The following is an 18,609-nucleotide window of genomic DNA, read 5'->3' on the forward strand; positions in this document are numbered from 1 at the left end:
CAAACCAAGTTCTCTTTTCCCTGTTCTTCAAAACCTTCTGGTTGGAGCATATAAATTTCTTCTTTAAGTTCTCCATAAAGAAATGCAGTTTTGACATCTAACTGCTCCAAGTACAAGTCAAATGTAGCACACATCGCCAGGACCACTCGAATTGTTGTGAGTCGAACCACCGGAGAAAATATCTCATTGAAGTCTATACCTTCTTTCTGAGCGAATCCTTTCACCACCAATCTTGCACGATACTTCTCCACTTGATCATTACCATTGCGTTTGATCTTGTAGACCCATTTATTTCCAATGGCCTTCCTTCCTTGTGGTAATTGAACAAGATCCCATGTTTTATTTTTATGAAGAGCTTCAATTTCTTCTTGCATTGCTGCCACCTATAGAGATGATTCTTGGCCTTTCATAGACTCGTGAAAAGTTGAAGGCTCTCCATCTTCTGTTAGTAGACAGTATGCAATATTACTCTCCATAGAATAATCTGAGTTCCAAGCTGGTTCTCTTCTCTCCCTAGTTGACCGTCGAACTTGTGGAGTTTCGATCTCAGCTTGCTCTTGTTCTTCGTGCTCTGGTGCTGCTTCAGAAGAAACTGAAACTTCTTCTATTTCTTCAACTTCAACTGTAGTAGTCTCTGATTTTTCTTTTAAAGTGCTATTTTCTTTTTCTTGTATCTTATTTTCAACAAATACAACATCTCTACTGATTACCACCTTGCAGGTTGTGGGATCCCACAAGAGATACCCCTTGACTCCATCAGCATACCCTAAGAAAATGCATTCCCTGGATTTTGGATCCAACTTTGATTTTTCTTGGGTGTTGTACATAACATAAGCAGGACTTCCGAATATATGTAAGCGAGAATAATCAGCTGGTTTTTCTGTCCACATCTCCATTGGCATTTTCAGATCAATTGCGGTTGATGGTGACCGATTGATTATATAACAGGCGGTTTTGACTGCTTCTGCCCAGAATGGTTTTTCCAACCCTGTAGTTGCCAACATAGCTCTTGTCCATTCCAACAAGGTTCTGTTCTTCCGCTCTGCTACTCTATTTTATTGTGGAGTATATGCCACCGTGAACTACCATTTAATACCTTCTTGTTTACAGAAGTTATTAAATTCATCACCAGTGTATTCTCCTCCATTATCTGTCCTCAAACACTTGATCTTTTTATCAGATTCAAGTTCCACCCGCACTTTGAATTCTTTGAAAACTGAAAAAACATCTGCCTTCCTCTTGATTGGATATACCCAACTTCTCCTAGAGTAATTGTCGATAAATGAGACGAAATATTTCGCTCCTCCTAGAGACTCCACCGGTGCTTGCCAGACATCAGAGTGGACTAGATCTAGTATTTCCTTGTTTTTAGCAGAGGAACTGCTAAACTTCAGTCTATTTTGCTTACTGGTAACACAATGCTCACAAAAGGGTAGTGAAACCTTTTTGAGCCCCGGAAGAAGCTTTTGCTCAGCAAGAATCTTCAAACCTCGTTCCGACATATGGCCAAGTTTACGATGCCATATCATCGTTGATTCTTCAAATGAACTTGCTGACACGGTTGATGCTTCTCCTTCTTAGTGTGTTTCACCTTTAAGCACATATAGATTTGCAACAAGTTTTTCTGCTTTCATCACTACAAGCGCTCCTTTAAACATTTTCATGACTCCACCATGAGTCTTGTATGAACATCCATTATCATCTAATTGCCCCAAAGATAATAGATTCTTCCTCAAGTCTTTTACATGTCGTACCTCCTGGATGGTGCGTACCGTGCCATCATACATTTTTATTTTGATGGATCCAATACCAATAACATCCAAAGCATGATCGTCTCCCATGAACACAGACCCTCCTGAGATAGGATTATATTGATGGAACCATTCTCTTCGGAAAGTCATGTGCCATGTTGCTCCTGTGTCCATGATCCAGACATCAGTGAAACGTTTTCTGTCTTCATTATTTGATATTGCTTCACTACACAAAATATCTCCATCATCTGAGGTACATGCAATATTCCCTTGAGCATTTGATGGCTCAGGGTGTTCACTCTTCTTTTTGAACCGACAATCTTTCTTGAAGTGCCCTTTCTTGCCACAGTTGTAGCACTTGATATTCTTCTTACTTCTTGATTGAGATCTGCCATGATTGTGACTCCCATTGGGGCCACGTTCCGTTGGTCTTCCTCTCACCATCATCAAGGCTTCAGCTTGCTGCGAACTTGCTTGTCTGTCTTCCTTATTTTTGCGCCGATTTTCTTCTTCCAAGACAACGGCTGCAATTTCATCGAAAACTAGACTGTCTGTATTATTCATCAGGTTGATGATGAGTTGATCATACGAGTCAGGCAGACTTTGAAGTAGAAGCTCCGCACGTTCAGTCCCTTCTATTTTGCAACCTATTGTTGTAAATTGCGAAAACAGAGTATTCAAAGTATTGATGTGTTCAGTAACTGACATGGACTCTGCCATTCGAAGAGTATACAATCTTCTTTTTAAGAAGATTTTATTATGTAAAGACTTGGCCTCATACAACCCCGTAAGAGTATCCCATATTTCCTTCGCCGTCCGCTTTTCTGCCACACTAGACAATACTTGATCAGCTAGTGCCAAGTGTAGATCAGCAACTGCGTTGCTATCTATGTCGTTCCACTTTCTGTCATCAACAAAGTCTGTGGGCCTGCCTTCAATTGCAGCTAAGCAATTGTCTTTTCTCAGTATTGCTTTTATTTTCATTTTCCACAATGAGAAATTAGTCCCATTGAATTTCTCAACGTCAAACTTTGTTGTACTCGACATTGTTATTTGCTTCACACCCTTCTAGATCATTTCTGAATATTTTTACAAACAATCGTGACAAACTGTACCGTCACTAAAATTTACTATTCACGTGAATAGTACTATTCACCAAATTTACTATTCACAAATAGTACCTTCACATAAAACAGACAGAATAACCGAGGGCTCTGATACCACTGTTGGGGAAAGGAAGCACCACAACTAAAGTTTGATATGATGAAAATAATGAAAATAAATTGGACACGAGAATTTTACGTGGAAACCCCTCTAAATGATAGAAGGGAAAAAACCACGGGGTAGAAGGATCTCACTATTTTAATATGGAGTATACAGCTCTCAAATACAAGGATAAAACAACAATTAACACTTCTCTCTTGTAAAAGGAACAACTACTAAAGAGGACACTCAAGACTACAATATTTATCTTGGTGTATAACTCTCTTTGTATTCTTACTCTCTCTTTCTGGGATGGGATAAATGAGGGCAAGAAGTCTTCTATTTATAAGAAACTAGAAACGCGTAAAATCCGCGTATTGAACCTCCCTTTTTGACTACGCGTTCAAAACACGTTTTGTTCCTTTTTTGACTACGCGTTCAAAACGCGTTTTGTTCCTTTTTTGACTACGCGTTCAAAACGCGTTTTGTTGACTACGCGTTCAAAACGCGTTTTGACTATCTTGCATTTCTAAAGTTGCTAAAAGAAGTAAGTAATATAAATGGCTAGTATTTGGCGATTTGGGTAATTTTCTAGTGTTGTGTATTCTACTAGGAATAGTGGGTTCTAGCCACGCTCAGTTGCAACTCAACTTCTATGCAAAGAGCTGTCCGCAAGCAGAGAAGATAATTCAAGATTATGTGCAAAAGCAAATCCCAAATGCTCCATGTCTTGCAGCTGCCTTGCTCAGACTGCATTTCCACGATTGCTTTGTCAGGGCAAGTTTATACCTCATTTCATATGAAGAGTTCCATTCTTGAAGTAATAATGTGGTTTTACAAGGTTGTGATGGTTCTGTGCTCCTGAATTTCACTTCGAGCACGAAAAACCAAACTGAAAAAGTGGCTGTTCCTAACCAAACGCTGAGAAGCTTCTCATTCATCGATGGTGTGAAGAAAGCAGTTGAAACTGAATGCCCTGGAGTTCTCTTGTGCAGATATTGTTGCCTTGGTTGCTAGAGACTCAGTTGTGCTTACAGTAAGTACAAAACTCTGAACCAACTTGCAGACTGTATTTGCTTATAGTCGTATCCTACTCAGACCACTAAATAGAGCTGAGGTTATAGTTGAGGCTGTTGATAGAAAACCAAGATGACTAGTTATTGTACGCATGAAAGGGCTAAGCTAAAACGAACTATGTTCTTAATCTTTGTCTCCCTCTATCTTCAAGGAGGCCCTTCCAACTGGTAGAAGAGATGGAAGGATATCAAATGCCTCAGAAGCCTTGGCAAACATCCCTCCTCCGATAAGTAACTTTTCTAGTCTCCAAACATCTTTTGCCAGCAAGGGTCTTGACCTAAGTTCTGGTAAGTTTAAATTAATACATCTGCACTGATTTCTGCTTATATCGAGATTTTTCACATTTAAGTTTCTCAGACAAAAATCATTATTACTATGAACAATTTTATATCAGGTGCACATACTATTGGAGTCTCTCATTGCCCGTCATTTTCATTACGTTTATACAATTTTACTGGAGTGTGGGGCAAACAAGATCCATCTCTAGAAAGTGAATATGCAGCTAATCTTAAGATAAAGAAATGCAAATCAATCAATGACAATACCACAATTGTCGAAATGGATCCTGGCAGTTCCAGTAAATTTGATCTTAGCTACTTTCAGCTTGTGCTCAAGAGAAAAGGGTTATTCCAATCTGATGCAGCCTTGACAACAAGTGCGACAACAAAGTCATTCATCAACCAGCTAGTACAAGGATCACCCAAACAATTCTATGCTGAATTTGGTGTAGCCATGGAGAAAATGGGAAAGATTGAAGTCAAGACCGGCTCTACTGGTGAGATTAGGAAGCACTGTGCAGCTGTGAATAGTTAAGAGCTGTCTTTTCCCATTATTCCCAACTTCCAATATTCGTGTGTTTGTGTTTTGTATGTAACCTTTGTGTGAGTGATTTGGGATGACATAAATCATTTCTTTTTGTAGTTATTCCGTCTTATTCTTGTATAGTGATGGTTTTCTTGAAATAAAACTAAGATTCCAAGAGCTGCTATTCTAGAATTTGGAAAAGTAGTTGTTCTCTGGTGGACGTTGGATCATTCTGATCCAAACCACGTTAAATATTGTTCTTCCTTGTTCTTTATATTTTCACGTTTCTAACACATTGGATACAATATATACTAGATTTATTTAATACACTTCCTGATTGAGAGTACAAATTACCTAGGCCATGTTTAATTTGTATGTAGCTAGCCATTAGCCATTAGAATAAAACACTTCGTGCTTTGTGTTTGGGACTATTAAGCCATGGAATTTTTTTATCGTCAGCGTTTATTATTATTACACTATCTACTAAGACGTGTTTTATTCTAGCAATTACAACCAATCAACTTTAGTGACGAATTTATTAATCTCCAATCTCCATAAAGAAAACTTCACTTGATAATACAGAATTTCGAACTTCCATATCACGATTCTCGATTGGTATATTAGAATTTGCTATAGATAGCAGAGTTATGAAGAAGAAAGAAGTTATATTGATACAAAATCTCATAATGTTATGACAAATTTAAGTTGGGCCAGCTTGTGCCAAAGGCTATACGAAAATTTATAAGAGATGGAGAAACCTAACAATTGACGAGGGAGAGAGAAAGAAAATCTTGCTGGACTAGCACTTCACTTTCTTTCTATTCAATCTCATTTCGTTCTAGGGGATAAGTGATATGGTGGTCTTCTGACCAATTAACTTAGACACCAGAATGCTCGTGCCCGCCCATTTTTTTCTGTCATATAGAACGTCTCTCTAAGCTATGTTGTACCTTGACCAGATAGGAAAGGATGTACTTCTTAGTAATTGCTTCATGGATCCTATATGAAGAAGAAATTAATCAACTAAGGGGATTCTTAATTGTACAAATGATACTTAGAGCTTGGTAAGGCATAACAAGACTAACAGTAGTTCTTTATCTTTTAAGTTGTTTTGCCCGATCAGTTACTCAAAATCTTTGGTCTTTATCCTCCGGAAACTAGTAGACTTCAAATTCATTCTCAACAGATACAATGAACCAGTTAATATCTTCTTGTTGTAGTGTAGGAATCTTGTTCCCATAAAAAAAGGAAAAAACAAAATCAAAGCAAGTACATTAATGCGAAGTTGGTGGTTTCTAGTAAAGTTGTTAGCTTAATACAGCTGCCTTCTAATTTTTTTTAAAAAATCCAAACTAATACTCATTATTTATCCCCGCCCTGAGCTACTAATACCAAACATCTTATATCTCTCAAGTCTTAATAGTCAGAAAAAGAAGAAAATGCAAAGCTTATCAGCTTGTATATATGGAAACTACCTTAGCAGGTGTAACCTATAATCAAAAGTACTTGGACTGATTCACAGAGGATTCTCCTTCTTTTTCAGAAAAAGATTCCAAGAGAAGTGCGAAATGAAAACCAATGCAAGGCGACAGAAATACCTTATATCTTAAGTCTTTGAACAACTAATACCAAATACCTTATATCTTAAGTCTTAATTGACAGAAAAATAATAATAATAAGGAAATAGCCTCTGATGCAATTAGTTTAACCAGAAAATGCAAAAGTTATACCTTCCATGCACCATTATGAAGTTAATTATATCTCCAGGAGTAGGTAATAACCATGATATTTATCAAAGTTTTCGCAAAAGAAGACTAATTTATGTGTCTATTATTGTGAGAGGCCATTTTATATGATCATGACATATAAACCTCATTGAATGAAAGAGACAGTCTATAACAAATCTAATTTCTTATGAAATAAAAAAGATGGAGAAAGACAAACTAATGCCAGTTAGCTAAAGCAATGTGCCTATAAATTCTTTCTGATTTGTTTGGAGTAGATGTGTGTGTAGCAACTCGAACAAAGAAAGAGACCTCTTTCTAAAGTTGCAAAAAGAAGTAAGTAATATAAATGGCTAGTATTTGGCGATTTGGGTAATTTTCTAGTGTTGTGTATTCTACTAGGAATAGTGGGTTCTAGCCATGCTCAGTTGCAACCCAACTTCTATGCAAAGATCTGTCCGCAAGCATAGAAGATAATTCAAGATTATGTGCAAAAGTAAATCCCAAATGCTCCATCTCTTGCAGCTGCCTTGTTCAGACTGCATTTCCATGATTGCTTTGTCAGGGAAAGTTTATACCTCATTTCATATGAAGAGTTCCATTCTTGAAGTGATAATGTGGTTTTATTTGGTTTTACAGAGTTGTGATGGTTTTGTGCTCCTGAATTTCACTTCGAGCACGAAAAACCAAACTGAAAAAGTGGCTGTTCCTAACCAAACGCTGAGAAGCTTCTCATTCATCGATGGTGTGAAGAAAGCAGTTGAAGCTGAATGCCCTGGAGTTCTCTTGTGCAGATATTGTTGCCTTGGTTGCTAGAGACTCAGTTGTGCTTACAGTAAGTACAAAACTCTGAACCAACTTGCAGACTGTATTTGCTTATAGTCGTATCCTACTCAGACCACTAAATAGAGCTGAGGTTATAGTTGAGGCTGTTGATAGAAAACCAAGATGACTAGTTATTGTACGCATGAAAGGGCTAAGCTAAAACGAACTATGTTCTTAATCTTTGTCTCCCTCTATCTTCAAGGAGGCCCTTACTGGAATGTTCCAACTGGTAGAAGAGATGGAAGGATATCAAACGCCTCAGAAGCCTTGGCAAACATCCCTCCTCCGATAAGTAACTTTTCTAGTCTCCAAACATCTTTTGCCAGCAAGGGTCTTGACCTAAGTTCTGGTAAGTTTAAATTAATACATCTGCACTGATTTCTGCTTATATCGAGATTTTCCACATTTAAGTTTCTCAGACGAAAATCATTATTACTATGAACAATTTTATATCAGGTGCATATACTATAGGAGTCTCTCATTGCCCGTCATTTTCATTACGTTTATACAATTTTACTGGAGTTTGGGGCAAACAAGATCAATCTCTAGAAAGTGAATATGCAGCTAATCTTAAGATAAAGAAATGCAAATCAATCAATGACAATACCACAATTGTCGAAATGGATCCTGGCAGTTCCAGTAAATTTGATCTTAGCTACTTTCAGCTTGTGCTCAAGAGAAAAGGGTTGCTCTAATCTGATGCAGCCTTGAAAACAAGTGCGACAACAAAGTCATTCATCAATGTTGGATTGTACGAGTCTACCACACGAGTCAGGGGACCAGGTCCCTTGACACAATCAGTTAACAGAATGCTCAAGTTAAGTGCAGAAGGTAAAATGGTACATAATGTTTACGTGGAAAACCTCTTTGCTCAAGAAAGGAAAAACCACGACCTGTTCCCCAAGATTTCACAAACAACTTCACTAAGATGCAAGAGCAAAGTAGTCTATTTAAACCTATTGTAACTAGACACTAACCCTCTTCACCCCTTGACTTGCAGTACCTTTATTACAAGACTTTGAGCCTAAGCAATATCTCTATTTCCTACTACCCCAACTAACTCTAGTTGAAATATACTTTGAACACTCTGATCAAGCTAACTCTAGCCATGACTCGGAAACTAAGCAATAACTCTATTACCCACTATACCAACTACCTCTAGTTGACATAAACTTCAAACACACCCTTCAGAGCTAACTCTAGCTATGAACTCGGTGACAAGGAGTGTAATACGAAATTATTAAGGTTCCTTTATAGCATAGGAACTAATCTTACAAAGTTAGAACATAAGACACAACATTACAATAAAGACCCAAAGAAAAACATTTCTTGAATGACTCTATCAGATCCCTTGGTGCCTTAGTGAAGTTGTTCTACCTTGAGAGAGAATAATAGTTTTTGCTTGTATATTCTTGATATGCATAAACTTATGATTTTTTTCACAATTTTCTCTTCATAAGAGAGATAAAAAACACAGGAGCAATGCCATTGGTCGAGGCAGCTGACCTTTCTGCGCCTCTGTTGTCGTGCCCACACTCAGTGCAGTTTTTTTGCAGCTTTACAGCTGTAATCAACTTTCTTGTTCTGGACAAACGTTACTCATGCGACCAGGTCCCATCGTTTATTAAATTATCAAAACACAAATATAACATTTCCCCCCTTTTTGATAGTGACAAACTATATCAAGTGTGTTCCCCCTTTTCGATCATTGCCACTTCTTGTATATACCCCCTATTAGTATGCACCTCTTTTCTCCCATGTCCCTCTTTGCATCATTCGTTTTATTATAGTTTGTTAAATCCTCAAAACTCAATATATAACATTTTCTCCCTTTTTGATGATAACCAATTATTCCCCCTATCGACATTATCTCCCCCTGTCATATGGACCACATCCCTTAATCTGAACTGGCTACCTTCATTAATACTTCTTTCCCCTTTTGGCATCATAAAAAGTTAGAATAGTAAACCAAGTAAAATAACATGCACTCTCGATAAATTCATGGCCACTAGGCAACACTAACATGAATGAACTAGCCAAGAGCAAGAAAAGAAGAATTGTAGACAAAGAGGCAAATTTTCTCTCATAGTTCATCAGCATAGCATCAAAAGCATTGCATTAACAAAAATGCATAAGAAAACAGATCATTTATAGCCATGGAGGAGTAGGAAGAGAAATGATGATGAAGAAGAGAATGGAGAATCATCATCATGCACTCATTTTCAGCAGCATAGGCATATAATAATTGTTGGTCAGGTCCTCCACTTCACAGTGAGACTCTTATTTCCAGCAGTTAAGGCATGAATTTGTGCCTTGAAATCAGCATTTTTGTTCTAAAATGTCTCATCACAACCTGGTCCCTGAGTTAGGCCTTGCTGCAAGGTGACTTTCAAATTAGCAATTTCAGCCTCACGCCTTGCCATTATAGCGGTTATCTCCTCCAGATCTGCCTTTAGCTTCTCTTGTTGTTCCATAAAGTCTTGATACTTGTGACTTTTCTTTGTTACCCATTCTTCTCTTAATATACTCACATTCAATGAGAGTGTGTTAATAAGAAGGATTGTTTCACTATCCATACAATCACTTTGCTAAATTTTATCTTGTAGTGGGCAAAGACCTTGTTCAATAAATAACCTTGATCTATTTCTCCTTCATTTTGTTTATAGGTCATCCTCAAACATACATTAAGTTTCACCTGTAGAAATAGGACCAGGTTAAGACTAGTGATCTGTCTCTAAGAGAGAGTCAGAGATAGCCAAATCAGGAACTGATGGGACCTAGAAGGAATGAATGTTGTCTTGGGAGAAGTGAAGGGAAAGAGACAACATGACTGAAAAGCCAAAAGTTAAGGTTCTGAAAAGATATGGGTGCTTGTTATCAAGGGATGAATTAAAAGAAGATGGTTGAGACATTTTAAGATATGTGACAACAAATTAGAGAGGTGGAAAAAGGAACATGGCATTTTTGAACAGTTCTTAAAGGCATTTTAAATAGCAATAAGTTTGATACTAACCTTTAAGGAAGGACCTAGTCCCTCTCTTGAACTCTTTTAAAGGATACTTGCCTTGAGTCTGTCCCATCAATTTTTCTTCATTAGCTAGTCCACCATGTGTGTATACCTACAAAAGGTATAAGACTAAATTTAGACCAAAAGATACATATTGCTAACAAGGATACATGTTCCCTAATCATAGCCAATGAGAGGGTTGATAGCATCAACTCGGGTGAGTAAATTCAAGTTGATTATCCCCAACTTCAGCCTATTTTTCTTGCATTAATCCCTATTTAGAGCCTTTGTGAAGAGGTCTACTACTTGGTCTTCAGTTTTGAAAGATTTCATGCAAATATTTTCCTTCTCTACATTGTCCCTCAAAAATGATCTCTCACATCATTGTGCTTGGTTCTCTTATGATGGACTAGATTCTTTGTCATGTTCAATGTACTAGTATTGTCACATAAGAGTTGACAATGTTGGTAACTATCCCAAAATTCTCAAGTTGTTGCTTGATCCATATGAGCTAAGCACAATATGATGCGGCTGCTACATGTTCTGCCTAAACTGTGAAATGAGCTGCTAATTCTTTCTTCTTTTTACCCAGGAATATCATAGAGGAAACCCAAAAAAAATGAGTCATCCCTGAGGTGCTTTCTATCGACCAGGTCCCCTGCAAAATTTGTATCAGCATAGTTAAAAAAAATCACCAGATGGACAGAATAGGACCAGGTCCCCTGTAAGTATCTCAGACTCCTTATAGCAGCTTCCAAGTGAGACGACCAGGTCCCCAGTGTCCAGTTTTAACATATGATTTAGTTAATCAATGTTTTTCAAAAATAGGGGACTGATTAACATACAATTCCTCCTTCAAGTACCCATTGATAAAAACACTTTTCACATTCATTTGAATCAATTTGAGTCCCATTGAGAATTCTTACTTCTTCCATTCTTGTAATCGGTGCAAAGATCTCATCACAATAAATTCCTTCTTCATGATTGTATCCTTGAACCACCATCTTGGATTTGTTCCTTGTGATTGCACCATGCGCATCAAGTTTGTTTTTGTACACCAAACCAACCTGGTCCCAATGATGGTTCTGTCAATGGGCTTGTGGACCAGGTGCCTCTAACACCCCTCAAAATTTTTCCCTAAGATTTGGACCCTTCTTGTATTCGGGTAGGGTCGAACTCGAGTATTGTGGAGCATTTGCAGGAGTTAAGACGAGTCCTTGAGAAATTGAGAAGTGCTAGAGGTGATGTGGGATCACGAAGGACCCCTAGGACCAAGCTAAGTCCAAAAGATTCGTCGTGGCTAAGTTTTAGGATGAGTTCATATGAGGGGTCGACTTCTAACGATCCTATCTTTTGAAAGACGACAATCTGGGTAGCCCACGACCCATCAAATTAAAGGTTGTCGAGTCTTCTTTCCAATGCCACCAAGAATGTAATTTTTGGAGTTTGAAGTCAAAAGATATGACGATCTTAAGATGAACTAGCACAGTAGAGATTTTCAGGCCTGGGTTGCAATTGCTGGAAAACTGGGCTTGGCGCCGCAGTGGCGCGATGCACCACTATCACGCCAGAAACATGCCTCAGTAGTTTGGGCTCTGGTGCGGCGCGCCACTAAAAGGTGTGCAGGGTTTTTCAAGCTAATTTCCAGAACCCAGAAAATATTAGCCTTGGCGCTGTAAGGGCGCGACGCGCCACTATCGCGCCAGAAATATACCTCAGTAGTTTGGTCTCTGGCGCGGCGCGCCACTGCGAGGTGTGCAGGTTTTAGGCGTAATTAGCCTGGCGCTGCAATGGCGCGATGTGCCACTATCACGCCAGGTGCATTTTTGCCTATTTTTCAGAACTTTTGAGAAGGGGCAATTTGGGAAGTTACCCAAATTATATATGTATCACCCTAGACTATTTTGAGATCATATTTTCAGCCCCCACTCTCTCTCTAAAAATCCCTAGGAGTTCTTCTCTCTCTCTCTTCTTCTTCCTCTCCAAATCCTCCTCCAACAAAAAGAGTTTCAAGAGCTTCAAGGTTTGAGTTCTCCATTGAAGACCCAACCACAAGGTTTTCTTCAAGTCTTCACTAAGGTATGTAAGGCTATCCAAAACATGGGTTGAGTCTAACCATGTGCCCTACTCTTGCTTTGAGGTTAGATGTCCATGAAAATGGAGTTTCTTGGTATGGTTTATGGTTGGATGAGTTTTGTCCCCAATTTATTTGATTCTATATGTGTTGATCTTGTTGAGCTAGGAAGTTCCTAAAATGAGCCCTTATGTGAGTATGAGTTGATGGAAATGAGTTGTTAAAATATGTTTTATTGATCTTCTTAACTATGTGGATTATGATAAAAGATGTTATTTTCTTAAGAAGTGTTGCCTATTTTAAAGTGTGATTAAAGTCTTGAAGTTGTGATGAGTCTCAAGGATTTCACAAATGGATGGATTAAATGATTGGTTATGTCTATATGTTGCTATAAATATGCTTTTAAATTTTTTTTGAAAGATATAATTGAGATTGATCGGATAGTATGATTGAGAGAGATTTGAGCGTGATAGAGTTGATGAGTTGACAAGGTTGTAATGAGACTTGTCGATATGATTTGATTGAGTTGATTGGATGGAGTTTTATGAGCATTGAGTCTTGGGAGGAGTATCGAGCACCGAATTAAGCAAGGGTATAGTCCATACTCGAACCCAATAACTACGTCGCCAAACGTAGGGGGGGATTGAACCGTTAAAGTCGGATGCTTCCCCGAGATGTTTGTCCTGACATTATAGGACTTGGTTGGATTGGATCCATGATTGGTTGATTCGTTCATACCCTGGCAAAGTATGAACAAACGCGGCAACAACGTCAGTTTGTTGTACTCTCACTGGCTCATAAGTGATGGTTGTCGGGTAAGAGAAACTCCCAAATAGGCCTTGCTAGTATTCTGAGTCAGATTGAGTTGAATTGTATGTGATTGGTCCCGTCTAAATCATATCCTTGTTTAGACTTAGGACATGTGATTGAGTTGTTATCCCTTTTGAGTTGGGATTCCGAGTTGATTGATTCTTCCTTGATGTTCGTTGCATTCGGCCATTTTACATACTTGTATATTCCATGTACTGATGCCATTTGGCCTGCATCATTTCATGATGCAGAGACAGGTACTAGAGATTATCAACCGGCGCTCCGTTGAAGATCCATATACACTCCCAGCTAGTTGGTGAGTCCTCCTAGTTTCCGGAGGATGTTGAGCTTTCTTATATAGTGTGTTGTCATTTCCTTTATTTTGATTATTGGTAGCCATGGACTTGTCATTGGCACCTCTTAGACTTTGATAGAGGCTTCATAGACTGGAGTGTGGGGAGATTGAACTGTTATTTTGAGGAGCCTTATTATATTGTTTTGTTGGGTTGAAAATGCTTGGCCTTCGGCCCCCATATATATATAAACAGTATTTCATTAATTGAGTTTTCCACTAAGAGAACATGATTGAATGAATGTGTGACTGGATCAGGTGGTTCGCTCGGAGGTCAGAAATGGCCTTCGAGTGCTGGCCACGCCTCCATACTTTGTTCCTTTCGAGAACTAATGAACTTATTTCTTCTGTAGGTGCATTTTCACTTTCATCTATTTGAAGATCAACTTCAGCAGGAACCATATATCTACCCGGTCTCTCGCCTCTTCTCAACTAAGAATCTTTATTGGCCCACACAAATCCATATGAAAAGGAGCAAGTGGCTTGGATGTACCAACTACTTCCTTAGATTGAAAGAAAAATGAACTTGCTTTTGTTTGGGCACATGCATCATACACTTTATGATTTAAGAGCTTTATCACGGTAGACCATTTACGAAAACCTTCATCATTACCATCATCATCATCTTGTTAAGAAGAGATGGAATTGCATGTCTAAGTCTCCTATGATACATTTCAACATCTTCATCTTGTTGATCAACTTTCTGAGGAACAAAAAAGCAGTAATAGATCCCTTGAAACTGTGAATTTCATCTTTGACAAACCACGAACCAGGTCCACATGCACATTATTGAACTTATTTCCTACCAAGATGACATCACCAAAAGAAGTACTTCCCTTTACGAAAGCTTTGAGTGAGAGGAATTTTCCATCTTTTCTGTCATTAGCTTAAAGCAGCCACTATCAATATTTTTTTTATTTTTTACCCATTTGACTTCCTCCTCTCACTCCACCCTACATGCAAAATCACTTGTTAGATTTAGAAACCCAAACAATCTTGGATTTCCAAAAATGAGATAATGGATGAATAAGACTTCTTTCCCAGAATGGTAGCCTGGTCCTTTTGGACTTGGGACCAGGTCCCTCTGAGATCCCTATTGTCTCAGCATGCTTCCAAAACTTTTCATCAACAGAGATTTTAGCAGGACGTGCATTTTTATAATAACCATTTCTTCCACAATGAGTGCACGACCAATTGTCAAGATTTGACACATACTTACTATGAGGATTATAGGGTGCACAGATCTTTCGATAAACGAGACCTTCTCTGGTGTTGGATCTCATATTGGTTAGATGTGTTGAGATCTCTGACAAGGCTATCCAACAAACTGACTTTACAAGATTAACTTTAATCTAGACCAGGTCCGTCTCTAGTTCCCTATTTATTTCAAGAGAGGTAATAAGATTTTGTTTGGACTGATTTAGCTTTTCTTCAAACTCAAACTGCAACCTACCACCTTCTCCCTTTCCCTTTGAACCATTGTGAGATAATCTTTCAGCTTTTCATTCAAACTCTCACTTTCAGTAGACAAGGACAAAAAATTTCCTTCAAGCTCAGAGATTTTATTTGTTAGAGAAGGTTTTTCAACTTCAAATTCAGCAAGAGCATCAGTTAAGAACTCTTTTTCTTCAATGAGCTCATAGTAAGCATTAATTAAAACACTAGCTAAGGCTCGCAACTCCTTTATAGAATAATCTTTGAGATTTTTCTTAACATCAAGAAAGTTTAGCTCTTCTTCATCTTCAATATGCGAGGCAGCCATGAAAGAAAATGATGATTAAAAAGTTAAAGACTCATCTTCAACAACTATCAATGAAGTGTCCTCAACTTCTTTCTTCTTGTTCTTTTAAGGAACATAATTCCTTTTGTAGGCTATCTCTAGATTATTTTTGATGTAGTCCTTGTAATCCTTCTTTTGGAGTGGACATTTCTTAATGAAATATCCAAATTTCTCACACTTGTAGCAGGTATCATTTCCCCTTGCACGCTTGCTTAGTTCCCTCTTCTTTGAAATTTACTATTCCTTCTTATCATTCTTTGAGACATTTTGGTGTAGTCCATATCAACATCTTTTTCATGATTTGGTGGAGCATCCATGAGAATCAATCCTTTCTAGGTGTTAACCTTTTAGAAAGAACCTGCTCTGATACCAATTGTTGGCTTGTACGAGTCCACCACACGAGTCAGGGGACCAAGTCCCTTGACACAATCAATTAACAAAATACTCAAGTTAAGAAGGTAAAATGACACACAATTTTTAAGTGGAAAACCTCCTTACTCAAAGAAGGAAAAACTACGACCTATTCCACAGGATTTCACAACCAACTTCACTAAGATGCAAGAGAAAAGTAGTCTATTACAACGTATTTTAACTAGACACTAAACCTCTTCACCCTTTGACTTGTAGTACCTCTATTACAAGACTTTGAGCCTAAGCAATATATCTATTGCCCGCTACCCCAACTAACTCTAGTTGACATAGACTTTGAACACTTAGATCAAGCTAACTCTAGGCATGACTCGAAAACTAAGCAATAGCTCTATTTCCCACTATACTAACTACCTCTAGTTAACATAGACTTCAAACACACCCTTCAAAGCTAACTCTAGCTATGAACTTGATGACAAGGAGTGTAATATGAAATGATCAAGGTTCCTTTATAGAATAGGAACTGATCTTACAATGTTAGAATATAGGACACAACATTACAATAAAGCAACAAAAAAAGACATTTCTTGAACGACTCTATCAGATCACTTGCTGCCTTAGTGAAGTTGTTCTTCCTAGAGAGAATAATGGTTTTTGCTTGTATATTATTGATATGCAAAAACTTCTAATTTTTGTCACAATGTTCTCTTCATAAGAGAGACAAAAAAACATAGGAGCAACGCCATTAGTCGAGGAAGCTGACCTTTTTGCGCCTCTGTTGCCATGTCCACACCCAGTGCAGCGTTTTTGCAGCTTTACAGTTGTAGTCCACCTTTTTTTTTAGACAAACATTACTAATGGGACCAGGTCCCATAGTTTGTTAAATCATCAAAACACAAATATAAGAATCAACCAGCTAGTACAAGGATCACTCAAACAATTCTATGCTAAATTTGGTGTAGCCATGGAGAAAATGGGAAAGATTGAGTGGTTTCAGCTTTTAAATGTTAAGTGCTGTAGAAGTAGCAGTTATCCTTGTTCATTTATGCTTAGCCTTCAAGCTTTCCTATATATCTAATTGAAACAGTAGCTTCTGAATTCTGAAACTTCAATGGAGTATTATTCTTGGCATTGATAAGTTTTTTATCTTGTTTGGCATTGTGGCCAGTCTGTGTCATTTTTTACAGTGCTTAATTACAACGAGAAAACTCTGTGATATGTAATTGTTATTTATACTTCATAAATACACACTTGAATAGATGATTGTGACTACCCGATAAAGGGCATTTTTAATTATTAGTTCTTTCTCCACATGTATATGTCAGTGTACATGAACAATCAAAATTGTCAAATGCTTTTAAGCCAAATAGGTACATTAGTATCAAATCAAAATTTCTGCAACTTATTTCGTAAATGAGAGTAAAAGAACTTCATACAGAATTACTGTTAGTTAATTGATTCAAAAGTTGTGTCAGTATTTTTAGGAGCTTTTTATGTTTCCAGTTAGCAAGTTTTAAGAGTTCTAATTTAGTTGAAATTAGTTTATTAGAATCATGGATTAGTGATAAGCTAGTGCCCTGTTTTTTCTCCAAGTTTGTTGCTCTGCAAGTCTATTTTAATGGTTGTATTCTCGCTGGTTTTCAATGCAATAAAAATGTTAAGTTTCTCTCTGTTTTCTTTTCAAATATATTGCTTGCAGCTTGCTTTTGTTGATATCATCTGCCAACAATTGTGGCATCAGAGCTTAACTCCAGGTTGAGATCCATCATTTCCTCACGTAGGGATTGGTAAAGTAAGAGAGAAAAGAGAGAGATATTATGAGCTCTTGTTTGAGAGAACCCAGAAAATTTCCATGGCAGGGAATGGTACAGCATCTTCATCGCAACCTCTGATTCCAAATTTCAGAGGGGAAAATTATCAATTTTGGAGTCTAAAAATGAAGACTCTTTTCAAGTCTCAAGAGCTCTGGGATGTAGTCGATGAAAAGAAAAGTCAAAAAGGTTGGCCTACTTTTGTTGAAAAATGAAAACAGAAACCTACTTTTGAAAAATGAAAAGAGAAAACGTGTAGGTGCTACCTTTTAAAAAGAGAAAACGTGTAGGAAAAATTTGCCGACAATGCGTAAAAAATTTACGCGTTTTCTTCTCCTATAAATAGAGGGCCTCTTGCCCTCATTTAAATCATTCTAGAAAGAGAGAGTAAGAATACAAAGAGAGTTATACACCAAGATAAATATTGTAGTCTTGAGTGTCCTCTTTAGTAGTTGTTCCTTTTACAAGAGAGAAGTGTTAATTGTTGTTTTCTCTTTGTATTTGAGAGTTGTGTACTCCATATTAAAATAGTGAGATTCTTCTACCCCGTGGTTTTTCCCCTCTATCAGTTAGAGGGGTTTCCACGTAAAATTCTCGTGTCTAATTTATTTTTATATTAATTATCATATCAAACTTTAGTTGTGGTGCTTCCTCCTCCTAACAGTGGTATCAAAGCCCTTGGTTATTTTGTCTATTTTATGCGAAGATACTATTTGTGAATAGTAAATTTTTGTAAATAGTAAAATTTGGTGAATAGTAAATTTTGGTGATGGTACAGTTTGTCACGATTATTCGCAAAAATATTCAGAAACGATCTAGAAGGGTGTGAAGTAAATAACAATGTCGAGTACAACAAAGTTTGATGTTGAAAAATTCAATGGGACTAATTTCCCATTATGGAAAATAAAAATAAAAGCGATATTGAGAAAGGACAATTGCTTAGCTGCAATTGAAGGGAGGCCCACAGATTTTACTAATGACAGCAAGTAGAATGACATAGACAGCAACGCTGTTGCTGATCT

The 18,609-nt window shown here is 37.6% G+C and overlaps 2 protein-coding genes and 1 pseudogene across 2 annotated transcripts; all 3 read left to right on the forward strand.

The window, feature by feature from the left end:
- The first annotated feature begins 3,514 nt into the window (after positions 1-3,514).
- LOC129892690 (peroxidase 3-like) lies at positions 3,515-4,107 on the forward strand. Its single transcript, XM_055968273.1, has 4 exons — positions 3,515-3,521; positions 3,568-3,735; positions 3,796-3,935; positions 4,021-4,107. The coding sequence occupies exons 1-4, from the start codon at positions 3,515-3,517 to the stop codon at positions 4,105-4,107; spliced, it is 402 nt and encodes a 133-aa protein (XP_055824248.1).
- Positions 3,565-5,011, forward strand: LOC129892335 (peroxidase 3-like). The gene has a single exon (XM_055967910.1). The coding sequence runs from the start codon at positions 4,407-4,409 to the stop codon at positions 4,842-4,844; it is 438 nt and encodes a 145-aa protein (XP_055823885.1). The 5' UTR covers positions 3,565-4,406; the 3' UTR covers positions 4,845-5,011.
- Positions 5,012-7,174: 2,163 nt separating this feature from the next.
- Positions 7,175-16,854, forward strand: LOC129892691 (peroxidase 3-like; annotated as a pseudogene).
- The last annotated feature ends 1,755 nt before the right edge of the window (positions 16,855-18,609 follow it).

Source organism: Solanum dulcamara, chromosome 6 (assembly GCF_947179165.1).
Source record: "Solanum dulcamara chromosome 6, daSolDulc1.2, whole genome shotgun sequence".
Taxonomy (NCBI): domain Eukaryota; kingdom Viridiplantae; phylum Streptophyta; class Magnoliopsida; order Solanales; family Solanaceae; genus Solanum; species Solanum dulcamara.